General features: G+C 53.1%; 1 protein-coding gene across 1 annotated transcript in view; it reads left to right on the top strand.

Moving 5' to 3' along the window:
• The window catches only part of TTC14 (tetratricopeptide repeat domain 14), an 84932-nt gene that overhangs the window by 38143 nt on the left and 32298 nt on the right, over positions 1–14491 (top strand). Inside the window, 1 exon segment of the mRNA XM_075340587.1 lies at positions 8872–8994. Coding sequence (XP_075196702.1) covers positions 8872–8994 — 123 coding nt within the window.

Raw genomic sequence — 14491 nt, 5'->3', positions numbered from 1 at the left:
GGAGCTCAGGGCTCTGACCCTGACTTCGCCCTTAACCTTGATACCCCTGAGGGGGACGCCTTAGTAAATGATCTTATCTCGTCCATCAACCAGGTGTTGGATCTCACACCACCGCCGCCTCCTGCAGAGGAGTCGGCCTCTCAGCAGGAGAAACACCAATTCCGTTTCCCCAAACGTACGCGCAATACGTTTTTTGATCACTCTAACTTCAGGGATGCTGTCCAGAAGCCCAGAGCTGTTCCGGACAAGCGCTTTGCTAAACGGCTCACTGACACGCGTTATCCCTTTCCACCTGAAGTCGTTAAGGGCTGGGCACACTCTCCCAAGGTGGATCCTCCAGTCTCTAGATTGGCTGCTAGGTCCGTTGTGTCTGTTGCCGATGGCTCATCCCTGAAGGATGCCACTGACAGACAGACAGAGCTCTTGGTGAAGTCTATTTATGAGGCCACGGGCGCGTCTTTCGCCCCGGCCTTTGCGGACGTGTGGGCTCTCCAAGCAATCTCGGCATGTCTGACTGAGATTAATGCTGTCATGCGGAATTCTGCTCCACATGTTTCTTCCTTGACCTCTCAGGCATCAGCATTTTCGTCCTACGCCATGAACGCCGTCCTGGACTCTGCTAGCGTGTACGGCTGTGGCATCCGCTAACTCCGTGGCAGTCCGCAGGGCCATGTGGCTGCGCGAATGGAAAGCAGACTCTGCTTCCAAAAGGTTCTTAACTGGTTTGCCTTTTTCTGGCGACTGTTTGTTTGGCGAACGGTTGGATGAGATTATTAAGGAATCCTCGGGAAAGGACTCCTCCTTACCCCAGTCCAAACCTAAGAGACCTCAGCAGAGAAAAATCCAATCGAGGTTTCGGTCCTTTCGTCCCTCCGCCAAGTCCCAATCCTCTTCGACCAACCGGCCGGAGAAAGGCCAGAGGAACTCCTATGCGTGGCGGTCCAAGTCACGCCCCCAAAAGGCCACAGGAGGCACTGCCTCCAAGACGGCCTCCTCATGACTCTCGGCCTCATCTAGCCCCATCCTCGGTCGGTGGCAGGCTCTCCCGCTTTGGCGACGCCTGGTGGCCACACGTTGAAGACCGATGGGTGAGAGACATTCTGTCTCATGGTTACAGGATAGAGTTCAGCTCTCGACCTACGGCTCGTTTCTTCAGAACCTCCCCACCCCCCGCGCAGGCCGACGCACTTTTTCAGGCAGTGGACGCTCTAAAGATAGATGGAGTTGTGATTCCCGTTCCCCTTCAGGAACGTGGTCGCGGTTTTTACTCCAACTTGTTCGTGGTGCCAAAAAAGGACGGGTCATTCCGTCCCGTTCTGGACCTCAAGCTGCTCAACAGACATGTGAGAACCAGACGATTTCGGATGGAATCGCTCCGCTCGGTCATCGCCTCGATGTCACAAGGAGACTTCCTAGCATCGATCGACATCAAGGATGCTTATCTCCATGTGCCGATCGCACCCGAACATCGTTTCCTGCGTTTCGCCATCGGGGACGAACACCTCCAGTTCGTCGCATTGCCCTTCGGCCTGGCGACAGCCCACGGGTTTTCACCAAAGTCATGGCATCCGTCGTGGCGGTCCTGCACTCTCAGGGCCTTTCTGTGATTTCCTACTTGGACGATCTCCTAGTCAGGGCTCCTTCTCGGGTGGCGTGTCAACGAAGTCTTTCAGTCACTCTGGAGACTCTCCAGCAGTTCGGGTGGATCATCAATTTCCCGAAATCCAAGTTGACGCCGACCCGATCACTGACTTACCTCGGGATGGAGTTTCATACCCAGCCAGCGTTAGTCAAGCTACCGCGGGACAAACAACTTTCTCTGCAAGCGGGGGTGCAATCACTTCTTCGGAGTCAGTCACACCCCTTAAGGCGCCTCATGCACTTCCTGGGGAAGATGGTTGCAGCTATGGAAGCAGTGCCGTTCGCGCAATTCCATCTACGGCCACTCCAATGGGACATTCTTCGCAAATGGGACAAGAGTTCGGCTTCCCTCGACAAGAACGTCTCTTTCCCTTGCAACCAAAACATCACTTCAGTGGTGGCTCCTACCCACATCTCTGTCTTGGGGAAAATCCTTCCTACCTCCAACCTGGGCCGTGGTCACCACGGACGCGAGCCTGTCGGGTTGGGGAGCGGTTTTTCTCCACCACAGGGCTCAAGGAACCTGGACTCCAATCGAATCGTCCCTTCAGATCAATATCCTGGAGATAAGGGCAGTATATCTAGCCCTATTGGCTTTTCATCGGTGGCTGGAGGGCAGGCAGATCCGAATACAGTCGGACAATGCCACTGCCGTCGCATACATCAACCACCAAGGCGGCACTCACAGTCGTCAAGCCTTCCAGGAAGTCTGCCGAATTCTGCAGTGGGTGGAAGACACAGGCTCCACCATCTCCGCAGTTCACATCCCGGGCGTAGAAAACTGGGAAGCAGATTTTCTCAGTCGTCAGGGCATGGACGCGGGGGAATGGTCTCTTCACCCAGACGTGTTTCGAGAGATCTGTCGCCGCTGGGGAACGCCGGACGTCAACCTCATGGCGTCACGACACAACAACAAGGTTCCGGCCTTCATGGCTCGGTTTCAGGATCACAGAGCTCTGGCATCGGACGCCTTGGTCCAGGATTGGTCGCAGTTTCGACTGCCATACGTGTTTCCCCCTCTGGCGATGCTGCCCAGGGTACTACGCAAGATCCGGTCCGAATGCCGTCGCGCCATTCTCGTCGCTCCAGACTGGCCGAGGCGGTCGTGGTATCCGGATCTGTGGCATCTCGCGGTGGGTCAACCGTGGGCACTTCCAGACCGCCCAGACTTGCTGTCACAAGGCCCGTTTTTCCATCTGAATTCTGTGGCCCTCAACCTGACTGTGTGGTCATTGAGTCCTGGCTCCTAGCGTCTACAGGGTTATCTCAGGATGTCATTGCCACCATGAGACAAGCCAGGAAGCCAACGTCCGCCAAGATCTATTACAGGTCTTGGCAAATCTTCTAATCCTGGTGCTCTGATAACGGTTTTTTTCCATGGCCGTTTGCCTTACCCGCATTCCTTTCATTTCTACAATCTGGAATGGACAAGGGTTTGTCACTCGGCTCTCTCAAGGGCCAAGTTTCGGTGCTCTCCGTGTTTTTTCAAAAGCGTCTAGCCAGGCATCCGCAGGTCCGCACGTTCCTGCAGGGGGTTTGCCACATGGTTCCACCTTACAAACGTCCGTTGGAACCTTGGGATCTTAACAGGGTCCTGACGGCTCTTCAAAAGCCGCCTTTTGAGTCGCTGCGGGATGTCTCTCTCTCCCGTCTTTCCCAGAAGGTGGCCTTCCTGGTGGCAGTCACATCACTTCGGAGAGTGTCTGAGCTTGCAGCGCTGTCATGCAAAGCTCCCTTCCTGGTTTTTCACCAGGATAAGGTGGTTCTGCGTCCTTTCCCGGAATTTCTCCCTAAGGTGGTATCCCCTTTTCATCTAAATCAGGATATCTCCTTGCCTTCCTTTTGCCCTAATCCAATTCACCAGTGTGAAAAGGATTTGCACTCTTTGGATCTAGTGAGAGCACTCCGGCTCTAAGTGTCTCGCACGGCGCCCCTGCGCCGTTCAGACGCGCTCTTTGTCCTTGTCGCTGGCCAGCGCTAGGGCTCTCAGGCCTCCAAGTCGACCTTGGCTCGGTGGATCAAGGAACCGATTCTCGAGGCCTACCGTACTTCTGGGCTTCCGCTCCCTTCAGGGTTGAAAGCCCATTCTACCAGAGCCGTAGGTGCGTCCTGGGCATTGCGGCACCGGGCGACGGCTCAGCAGGTGTGTCAGGCAGCTACGTGGTCTAGTCTGCACACTTTCACGAAGCACTATCAAGTGCATACCTATACGTCGGCAGACGCCAGTCTAGGTAGGCGAGTCCTCCAGGCGGCGGTTGCCCACCTGTAAGAGGGGGCCGTTTTTCGGCTCTTTCTATTGAGGTATTGTTTTTTACCCACCCAGGGACTGCTCTTGGACGTCCCAATTGTCTGGGTCTCCCAATGGAGCGACAAAGAAAAAGGGAATTTTGTTTACTTACCGTAAATTCCTTTTCTTCTAGCTCCTATTGGGAGACCCAGCACCCACCCCTGTGCCCTTCGGGCTGGTTGTTCTTTTGTGTACGCATGTTGTTGATGTTCAATTGTTCTTTTGGTTCATGGTCTTCAGTTCTCCGAACATCCTTCGGATTGAATTTACCCTAGACTAATTTATAAGTTTTCTCCTTCCTGCTTTTGCACCAAAACTGAGGAGCCCGTGATCCACGGGAGGGTGTATAGGCAGAGGGGAGGGGTTATACTTTTTTAAAAGTGTAATACTTTGTGTGGCCTCCAGAGGCAGAAGCTATACACCCAATTGTCTGGGTCTCCCAATAGGAGCTAGAAGAAAAGGAAATTTACGGTAAGTAAACAAAATTCCCTTTTTTTCTGTCAACTCCCCCCTGCTCTAAGGCCGCCGCCTTCTCTCAGGCCGTAGCATCCTTGCAGGCCAACGGAGTAATTGTACCGGTTCCCGCCCGGGAACGGTTCAGAGGTTTCTACTCAAATCTCTTCCTAGTTCCCAAAAAGGACGGTTCCTTCCGGCCCATCCTGGATCTCAAGCTTCTCAACAAGCATGTTCAGGTGCGGCATTTTCGCATGGAGTCTCTGCGGTCAGTCATTGCCTCAATGACCGAAGGGGATTTCCTGGCATCCATCGACATCAGAGATGCCTATCTGCATGTGCCAATTGCAGTTTCACACCAGCGTTGGCTACGTTTTGCAATCGGAGAGGAACATTTCCAATTCGTGGCTCTCCCCTTTGGGTTAGCCACGGCCCCTCGGGTATTCACCAAGGTCATGGCAGCAGTGATTGCGGTTCTGCACCTCCAGGGGTTGGCAGTGATTCCTTACCTGGACGACCTTCTAGTCAAGGCTTCATCCAGCGCAGACTGTCAGCGGAGTGTCTCGCTCACTCTCGCCACTCTAGCCCAATTCGGGTGGCTTGTCAATCTGCCCAAATCCACTCTGACTCCGACCCAGAGGCTCACGTACCTAGGGATGCAGTTCGAGACTCTGCCGGCACTTGTGAAGTTGCCCTTAATCAAACAGCAGTCCCTCCAACTGGCGGTGCGCTCTCTGCTGAGGCCCCGCCGTTATACCATCAAGCACCTGATGCAGGTGCTGGGTCAGATGGTGGCGTCAATGGAGGCTGTTCCCTTTGCCCAGTTCCATCTGCGTCCACTGCAGCTGGACATTCTCCGCTGTTGGGACAAGCGGCCTTCCTCCTTGCACAGGTTAGTGGCTCTGTCGCCACAGACCAGGAGCTCTCTTCAGTGGTGGCTTCGGCCCCTCTCTCTGTCTCAGGGGCGCTCCTTCCTGGCCCCGTCCTGGGTGATCCTCACCACGGATGCCAGTCTATCCGGCTGGGGAGCGGTATGTCTCCACCACCGAGCGCAGGGCACTTGGACTCCGTCCGAGTCAGCCCTCTCGATCAATGTGCTGTGGAAACCAGAGCTGTGCTTCTAGCTCTCCTAGCCTTTCACCACCTGTTGGCGGGCAAGCACATGCAAGTCCAGTCAGACAACGCGACAGCGGTTGCCTACATCAATCACCAAGGCGGGACACGCAGTCGCCTTGCAATGTTGGAGTTACAACGTATCCTTCAATGGACGGAGGACTCCAAGTCCACCATATCCGCAGTCCACATCCCAGGCGTGGAAAACTGGGAAGCAGATTATCTCAGCCGTCAAACCGTGGACAGTGGCGAGTGGTCCCTGCATCCGGCAGTGTTTCAGTCAATCTGCCGCAAGTGGGGCACTTCGGAAGTGGACCTAATGGCATCCCGTCACAACAACAAGGTTCCGGTTTACGTGGCTCGCTCCCACGATCCTCAGGCCTTCGCCTCGGACGCTCTGGTTCAAGACTGGTCCCAGTTTCGTCTGTCCTACGTGTTTCCCCCTCTATCTCTCTTGCCCAGAGTCCTGCGCAAGATCAGAATGGAGGGCCGTCGAGTCATCCTCATTGCTCCGGACTGGCCCAGGCGAGCTTGGTACCCAGGCCTGCTCCATCTGTCCGTAGAGGTGCCGTGGCATCTTCCGGACCGTCCAGACCTTCTCTCACAAGGTCCGTTTTTCCGCCAGAATTCTGCGGCTCTCAGATTGACGGCGTGGCTCTTGAGTCCTGGATCTTGACGGCTTCTGGTATCCCCCCTGAAGTCATCTCCACTATGACTCGGGCCCGTAAGTCTTCCTCTGCCAAGATTTATCACAGGACTTGGAAAATTTTCCTGTCCTGGTGTCGCTTTTCCGGCCATGCTCCTTGGCCTTTTTCCTTGCCGACCCTTCTGTCTTTTCTACAGTCCGGTCTGCAGCTGGGACTGTCCCTCAACTCTCTCAAGGGACAAGTTTCGGCTCTGTCAGTGCTGTTCCAGCGGCGTATCGCCCGGCTGGCTCAGGTCCGCACCTTCATGCAAGGTGCGTCTCACATCATTCCGCCTTACCGGCGGCCCTTGGATCCCTGGGACCTCAATTTGGTTCTCACGGTTTTGCAGAAACCCCCCTTTGAGCCTCTTAGGGAGGTTTCTTTGTTTCGTCTTTCACAGAAAGTGGTCTTTCTAGTGGCCATAACTTCCCTCAAGAGAGTCTCTGATTTGGCTGTGCTCTCTTCGGAGTCACCTTTTTTTGTTTTTTCATCAAGACAAGGTGGTTCTCCATCCGACTCCGGACTTTCTCCCTAAGGTGGTTTCTCCTTTCCACCTTAACCAGGACATTACCCTACCTTCCTTTTGTCCGGCTCCTGTTCATCGCTTTGAAAAAGCGTTGCATACTCTGGATCTGGTGCGGGCGCTCCGGATCTATGTGTCTCGCACCGCTGCTCTTAGGCGGTGCACCTCTTTTTGTGCTAACCACAGGTCGGCGTAAGGGTCTCTCTGCTTCTAAGCCGACCTTAGCCCGTTGGATTAGGTCGACCATTTCGGATGCCTACCAGTGTTCTCAGGTGCCTCTCCCGCCGGGGATCAAGGCACACTCGACCAGAGCTGTCGGTGCCTCTTGGGCTTTCAGGCACCAGGCTACGGCTCAGCAAGTCTGTCAGGCTGCCACTTGGACTAGCCTGCATACCTTTTCAAAGCACTACCAAGTGCATGCTCATGCTTCGGCAGATGCGAGCTTGGGCAGACGCATCCTTCAGGCGGCTGTCGCCCATTTGTGAAGTTAGGCTCCGCCTACTTCTCAGTTTTTCTGTTTATTCCCACCCATGGCCTGCTTTGAGACGTCCCAATGTCTGGGTCTCCCATAGGAACGATAAAGAAAAAGAGAATTTTGTTTACCGTAAATTCTTTTTCTTATAGTTCCGTATTGGGAGACCCAGCACCCTCCCTGTTGCCTGTTGGCAGTTTCTTGTTCCGCGTGTTTTCACCGGCTGTTGTCGTGGACAGAGTCTCCGGTTGTTCCGGTTCTTGCTCTGTTTTTACTTGTGGGTGGCTATTCTCCTTCAGCTTTTGCACTAAACTGGCTAGATCTGGTTCTCCAGGGGGTGTATAGGCTCAGAGGGAGGAACTACACTTTTTAGTGTAGTACTTTGTGTGTCCTCCGGAGGCAGAAGCTATACACCCAATGTCTGGGTCTCCCAATACGGAACTATAAGAAAAAGAATTTACGGTAAGTAAACAAAATTCTCTTTTTTCTTTTTTCTTTTGGACGCTAAACTTCTTTTGTAAAATCGTTTCCTGGTGTGACACACTTCCTATTACATACAGTGGTGCGTCAGTCATTGCCCCCTCTATTCCTGCGCAACCATTTTACCTTAGGTATGTAGTAACATCAAAGTGGGGGTGTAAGAAATGGAGCGCTTTCTCTCAGGACCTCTTGATCCTGAATATGCAGAAAATGTATGAAGCTGGCTGACAAGCTGAACCGTTGCCATACCTGGCACTTGTTGGCACCTACTTGTTACAATAGTGATTGGAGTAGAGCTTAAATGCTGCAGTAAATTCCGAGTGCAGTTTTGGGTGCCCATTAGTCCCCCACAAACTGTTTAAGGTGGGCTGATAGGCTGCCACGTTAGTATTCCTGAGAAGTCCAGATATACAGCGGGTGAAATAAGAAATTGGTCATGTGTTCAATACTTAAAGCGCACCAATCACCAGGATTTTCGTATATAACCGAAAGCCAGTGCTATACTAGCACTATCAGGGTGATTTTAGTGGTCAGATCGGATGTATAGGTTTTGAAATCCAAAAAAGAAAAGTTTATAAAATCAGCTGCTTGTTGAGTGTCAGTTGCAGTGGAGTAGATAATATATTCATAGTTATACCCTCCCCTCCTAGAATTAGCATAAGTATTTTACAAACAATTCACTTTGTTGCAGGACCTGTTTGAGGTCATACCCATGTGACCTGGTATCCAGCTTGTTCGCTGAGGCCCCGCACCTTCTGGTCACATGGGTATGACTCTCGGACAACTCTTCTGATAATTCTTTTCACTTTTCTGTCTGAAATCTTGTGGGGAGCACCTAGTTGTGGCCTGTTGATGGTGAAATTGTTATTTCCACTTCTGGATTATGGCCTCAGCAGTCTGTTGAATCAACATGCTGCTTTTATTTTTATAAACTAGTTTTGATATAAACAAGTATTATTACTCGCGTTCTCCCTTTTTTTGGATGCTAAAAACATCTTCCTTTTTCCTGCTTGAAAAATGGTATCAATAACACTCAGTGGAAAAAAACCAAAACAATCTTTCATATGTCTATGTCGAGGGGAAAAAAAATTATGACTTGAAAACAAAGGAGTATAAGGAAAAAACACACAAACAAAATTGGCCAAAAATGGCAAGAAGTTAAGGTTGTGCAGACTTACTGATGAAATGTAATGTGCTCTCCTTATGTGTTTCCTAGATATGCTACAAAAGGCAGCTTAAATAAAGCAATTGATGATTTTGAAGTTGCCTTAGAAAACTGCCCCACTCATAAGAATGCAAGAAAATACCTTTGCCAAACACTTGTGGAGAGAGGTGGCCAGTGAGTATACGTTATGCTTTGTCAGATCATTATTTTCCATCTGTAAAGTACATGTTTTCCTTACTAACTATATTTGCCTTCTTCTTAAACACAAAAGGCCCAATATATGCTTATTTATAAATTTTAACGAGTTACTTGCTTTTTTTATTTCATAAAAATACTGAGCTAGAATGTGGCAATTGTTACTGATGACATTCTGTGTGTGTATATATATATATATATATATAGATAGATAGATAGATAGATATAGATATATAGGGTGGAGCTCTGCCTCTAGCTCCCCCACCCCGCCTCTAGTTTCTCTGCCTGTAGCTTCCCCGCCCCTCTGCCTGTAGCTTCCCCGCCCCTCTGCCTGTAGGTTCCCCACCACCCCCACACCCCTCTGCCTCTAGCACCTCCCATGGTCATGGAATCTCACCAGTACCAACTGCCATCTATCTCAGTAATGGGAAAGTCTTCACTGAATACAGATTTTACCTCCAGAATTGAGAGTTTTGATAATAACTGATCGATTCTGGCAGAGAAAGAAGCAAATATGTCTGATAAGATATATTACATAGTTGCTTATTTCTCTGACGCCTCATTGGGGGACACAGGACCATGGGTGTTATGCTGCCTATCCATAGGAGGACACTAAGTAGATGCAAAAGCATAGCTCCTCCTCTGCAGTATACACCCCCTGGCCGGGCCAGGCAAGCTCAATTTTAGCTTAGTGTCTGTAGGAGGCACTTCCTTTCAAAGTTTATTTTTTGAGGGCGACGGTTTCCTTTTGGGACCGATCTCCCACTACCATCAACGGGCGGGAACGTGGAGTGTCGCCTCCACGTATCCCCTCATGCGACGCTGGATCCTGCTCAAGGGCGTTGGACGCCCCAGGAGTCTTTCCTACCCATCAGCAGCCTGGAACTCCGCGCGATCTTCCTCACGCTCAGAGCGTTCTGCCCTCTGCTAGCAGGTCGTCCGATTCGAGTCCAATCGGACAATGCGACAGCTGTAGCCTATATCAATCGGCAGGGGGGCACCCGCAGCAAAGCGGCTTATCTCGAGGCCCACAAGATCCTCAGCTCGGCCGAATCGACGGGATCAGTGATATCAGCGGTACACATACCGGTGGTAGAGAACTGGGCAGCAGACTTTGAGTCGCCAAGGCCTGGGTGCCGGAGAATGGTCTCTCCACCCAGATGTGTTTCTACACATCTGCACTCGCTGGGGCACACCAGACGTGGACCTAATGGCCTCAAGGTTGAAAGCAAAGGTACCCGCGTTCATAGCCAGGTCACGCGACCCGCAGTCCATTGGCGCGGATGCTCTAGTCTGCTCCTGGCACCACTTCCGCCTGCCTTACATATTTCCACATCTACTCCTGCTGCCGTGGGTAATCAGGAAGATCAAGGCAGAGGGAGTCCCGGTGATACTGATGGCATCGGACTGGCCCAGGCGCGCCTGGTACGCCGAATTAGTACAAATGCTCACAGACGCACCGTGGCGCCTTCCAGACATCCCAGACTTGCTGACCCAGGGGCCCATTTCCCATCAGAACTCCAGAGCCCTGAAGCTGACGGCATGGCTATTGAGACCTGGGTATTAACAAGAGCGGGATTCTCCCCCGCGGTTATTGCCACCATGATCAGCGCCCGAAAGCCTGCTTCATCCCGCATTTACCACCGTACGTGGACAATCTTCCTTTCATGGTGCAGGGAAACTAATGTCCAGCCTATGCCTCTGGCCATCCCCAGAATTCTCGACTTTCTACAGTCTGGCTTGCAAGCGGGGTTGTCTCTCAGTTCCCTTTTAAAGGGCAGGTCTCAGCGCTCTCAATCTTCTACCAATGCCGCCTGGCTCAAAAACCGCAAGTCAAGACCTTCCTCCAGGGCGTTTCCCATCTAGTTCCCCCGTACAAACGGCCGCTGGAACCATGGGACCTCAACCTCGAATCCTCCCTTGCTCTTCTGTCTTGGAAGGTAACATTCTTGGTGGCAATTACGTCCATCAGACGTAATTGCCGCGAGCCTTTTCTGATCTTTCACCAGGACAAGGTGGTTCTGCGCCCCCTTCCGGATTTCGTTCCAAAGGTTCTTACCCCGTTTCATTTGAACGAGGACATTGTTCTGCCTTCCTTTTGTCCACACCCGGTTCATAGGGTGGAAAGGTCTCTGCATTCGTTAGACCTCGTCAGAACTCTCAGTTATTACATATCCAGGACAGCTCCCTTTAGGAAAACGGACTCTTTCTTTGTCGCTCCATTGGGAGACCCAGACAATTGGGTGTATAGCTTCTGCCTCCGGAGGCCACACAAAGCACCACACTTTAAAAAGTGTAACCCCTCCCCTCTGCCTATACACCCTCCCGTGGATCACGGGCTCCTCAGTTTTATGCTTTGTGTGGAAGGAGGCACACATCCACTCATGCATTCTCATATTAGTTATGTCGGTTGGAAGAAAAGAGGGCCCCCACGGGGCCCCCGGCATGTTCCCTTCTCACCCCACTACGTCGGCGGTGTTGTTAAGGTTGAGGTACCCATTGCGGGTACAAAGGCCGGAGCCTCATGCCGTCTCCTTCACCATCCCTTAGCGGCTCTGGGAGAAGTGGGATCCTGAGCGGTCATCCATTTACTGGGACCGTGCTCCCTCCGCAGCCCCTGTGGGAATCTGCCGGACCGGAGTCTATTCAACCTCAGGGACCGGGCCCTGCATCTCAAAGGTACTCTGGGTCCCCATTGGGGACTGTGCAGGGAGCGCACCTTCTTCCCGGACGCTGCGGCAGCTGCTGAATTAAGAAGGCCGGCGGACTTCCGCGCCGACCGTGCCTGCTTGTCGGGCGTGGTCTCAAATTTAGTCCCCGGCTTCATCGCGGCCTAGTCGCAAAAATCCCGCCCTCGGGCCTGCCTGTCAGGCGTAAGGGCGGGACTGCCGACCTGACGTCGGATGTGAGGGCTGGAGCATCCTGCATGTTTCCTCCCCCCTCACTGATCACTGTGGGGTCCCCAGATTCCCGCACTTTCCTGGCGCCGCCCACGGCTCCACTCCTCCCCTGAGAGCTCCGGCAGCCATTTTTTTTTTTTTTTTTTTTCGGCATTATGCCGGTGGAGGATTCTCAGTGAAGAGCTCTGCAGCTCCGGGGGACCTAAGGCAGGGAATCTGGAGGACACACACACTCCACTTGTTAGCGGTCGGTAAGCCACACCGGTCACCCGGTGCTGGTCCCCCTGGGGTGCCGGAATAGATACGTATTTATATATATATTTCTGTTCGGTCGGGCTGTATACCCTTTTTTGCCCATATACCCTCAGTGATCATTCTCCTAGGAGACAACAGCATGTCGTCCACAAGGAGCAAAGCTGCTAAGGCACAGGGGTTTTTTTGCGGCCTGTACCTCTTGTGGGGCTATGTTACCTGCGGGTTCCACCTACCCTCACTGTGAGCAATGCTCGACCCCTGTTTCGCTTGCTCAGCCGGAGCCTCGGTCACTAGTGGGCCCCTCGGCTCATGTAGACCCCCCTGCTCCCCCTGTCCAGGCGGCAGGGACAGAGTTCGCCTCTTTGGCTGAGAAACTCTGAGTCACTTTCACAATCCATGGCTCAGTCTATGGACAAATGGTCTGCCAAGCTGCTAGAAGCTTTGCAGTCCAGACCGGTCCTTACACAGGCCCCGGCCCCTGTTGGATCGTCGCCTCCAGGCCCCCCTCGGTCCGCGCCGCAGCGCGCTCCCAGGTTGGGCCCTAGGTCTCACGTGGAGGACTCCTGCCCGGACCACAGTCCTAGACAGGCTAAGCGGGCTCGCTGGGAATCTTCCCCGACTTCTTCACGCTGCTCGGGTTCCCAGCTTGAGGATTCTCTGGAGGACGAGGCGGACGTCGCAGCTCAGGGCTCTGACCCTGACGTCGCCCTTAACCTTGATACACCTGAAGGGGACGCCTTAGTGAATGATCTTATCTCGTCCATCAACCAGGTGTTGGATCTTTCTCCCCCTGCCTCCTACTGTAGAGGAGTCGGCGTCTCAGCAGGAGAAACACCAGTTTAGGTTCCCCAAACGTACACGTAGTGCGTTTTTCGATCACTCTAACTTCAGAGACGCTGTCCAGAAGCCCAGAGCGGTTCCGGACAAGCGCTTTACTAAGCGCCTCACTGACACGCGTTACCCCTTCCCCTCTGAAGTCGTTAAGGGTTGGGCTCAATGTCCCAAGGTGGATCCTCCAGTCTCTAGATTGGCGGCTAGATCCGTGGTATCGGTTGCAGATGGCTCATCGCTAAAGGATGCCACTGACAGGCAGAGCTCCTGGTGAAGTCCATCTATGAGGCCACGGACGCGTCTTTTGCCCCGGCCTTTGCAGCCGTGTGGGCACTCCAAGCTATCTCAGCTTGTCTGGCTGAGATTAATGCTGTCACACGCAATTCTGCTCCGCAAGTTGCGTCTTTGACTTCTCAAGCGTCAGCTTTTTCTTCCTACGCCATGAACGCAGTCCTAGACTCTGCTAGCCGTACAGCTGTGGCATCCGCTAACTCTGTGGCAGTCCGCAGGGCCATGTGGCTGCGCGAATGGAAGGCAGACTCGGCCTCCAATAGGTTCTTAACCGGTTTGCCGTTTTCTGGCGACCGCTTGTTTGGCGAACGATTGGATGAGATTATTAAGGAATCCAAGGGAAAGGACTCCTCCTTACCCCAGTCCAAACCTAAGAGACCTCAGCAACGGAAAATACAATCGAGGTTTCGGTCCTTTCGTCCCTCCGCCAAGCCCCAATCCTCTTCGTCCAGCAGGCCGGAGAAAGGCCAGAGGAACCCCTATGCGTGGCGGTCCAAGTCACGCCCCCAAAAGGCCGCAGGAGGCACTGCCTCCAAGGTGGCCGCCTCCTGACTCTCGGCATCCCCTAGCCGCATCCTCGGTCGGTGGCAGGCTCTCCCGCTTTGGAGACGCCTGGTGGCCACATGTTCAAGACCGATGGGTGAGAGACATTCTGTCTCACGGTTACAGGATAGAGTTCAGCTCTCGTCCTGCGGCTCGTTTCTTCAGAACCTCTCCGCCCCCCGCTCAGGCCGACGCACTTTTTCAGGCAGTGGACGCTCTGAAGACAAAAGGAGTTGTGATCCCTGTTTCCCTTCAGGAACGTGGTCGCGGCTTTTACTCCAACTTGTTCGTGGTGCCAAAAAAGGACGGATCATTCCGTCCCGTTCTGGACCTCAAGCTACTCAACAGACATGTGAGAACCAGACGGTTTCGGATGGAATCTCTCCGCTCGGTCATCGCCTCGATGTCACAAGGAGACTTCCTAGCATCGATCGACATCAAGGATGCTTATCTCCACGTGCCGATCGCACCCGAACATCAACGCTTCTTGCGTTTCGCCATCGGGGACGAACACCTTCAGTTCGTGGCATTGCCTTTCGACTTGGCGACAGCCCCACGGGTTTTCACCAAAGTCATGGCATCCGTTGTGGCGGTCCTACACTCTCAGGGCCACTCGGTGATTCCCTACTTAGACGATCTCCTAGTCAGGGCCCCTT

Source organism: Anomaloglossus baeobatrachus, chromosome 3, assembly GCF_048569485.1.
Source record: "Anomaloglossus baeobatrachus isolate aAnoBae1 chromosome 3, aAnoBae1.hap1, whole genome shotgun sequence".
Lineage (NCBI taxonomy): Eukaryota > Metazoa > Chordata > Amphibia > Anura > Aromobatidae > Anomaloglossus > Anomaloglossus baeobatrachus.
The sequence above is the reverse complement of the archived record's forward strand: the minus strand, read 5'-3'. Positions and strand labels throughout refer to the sequence as shown.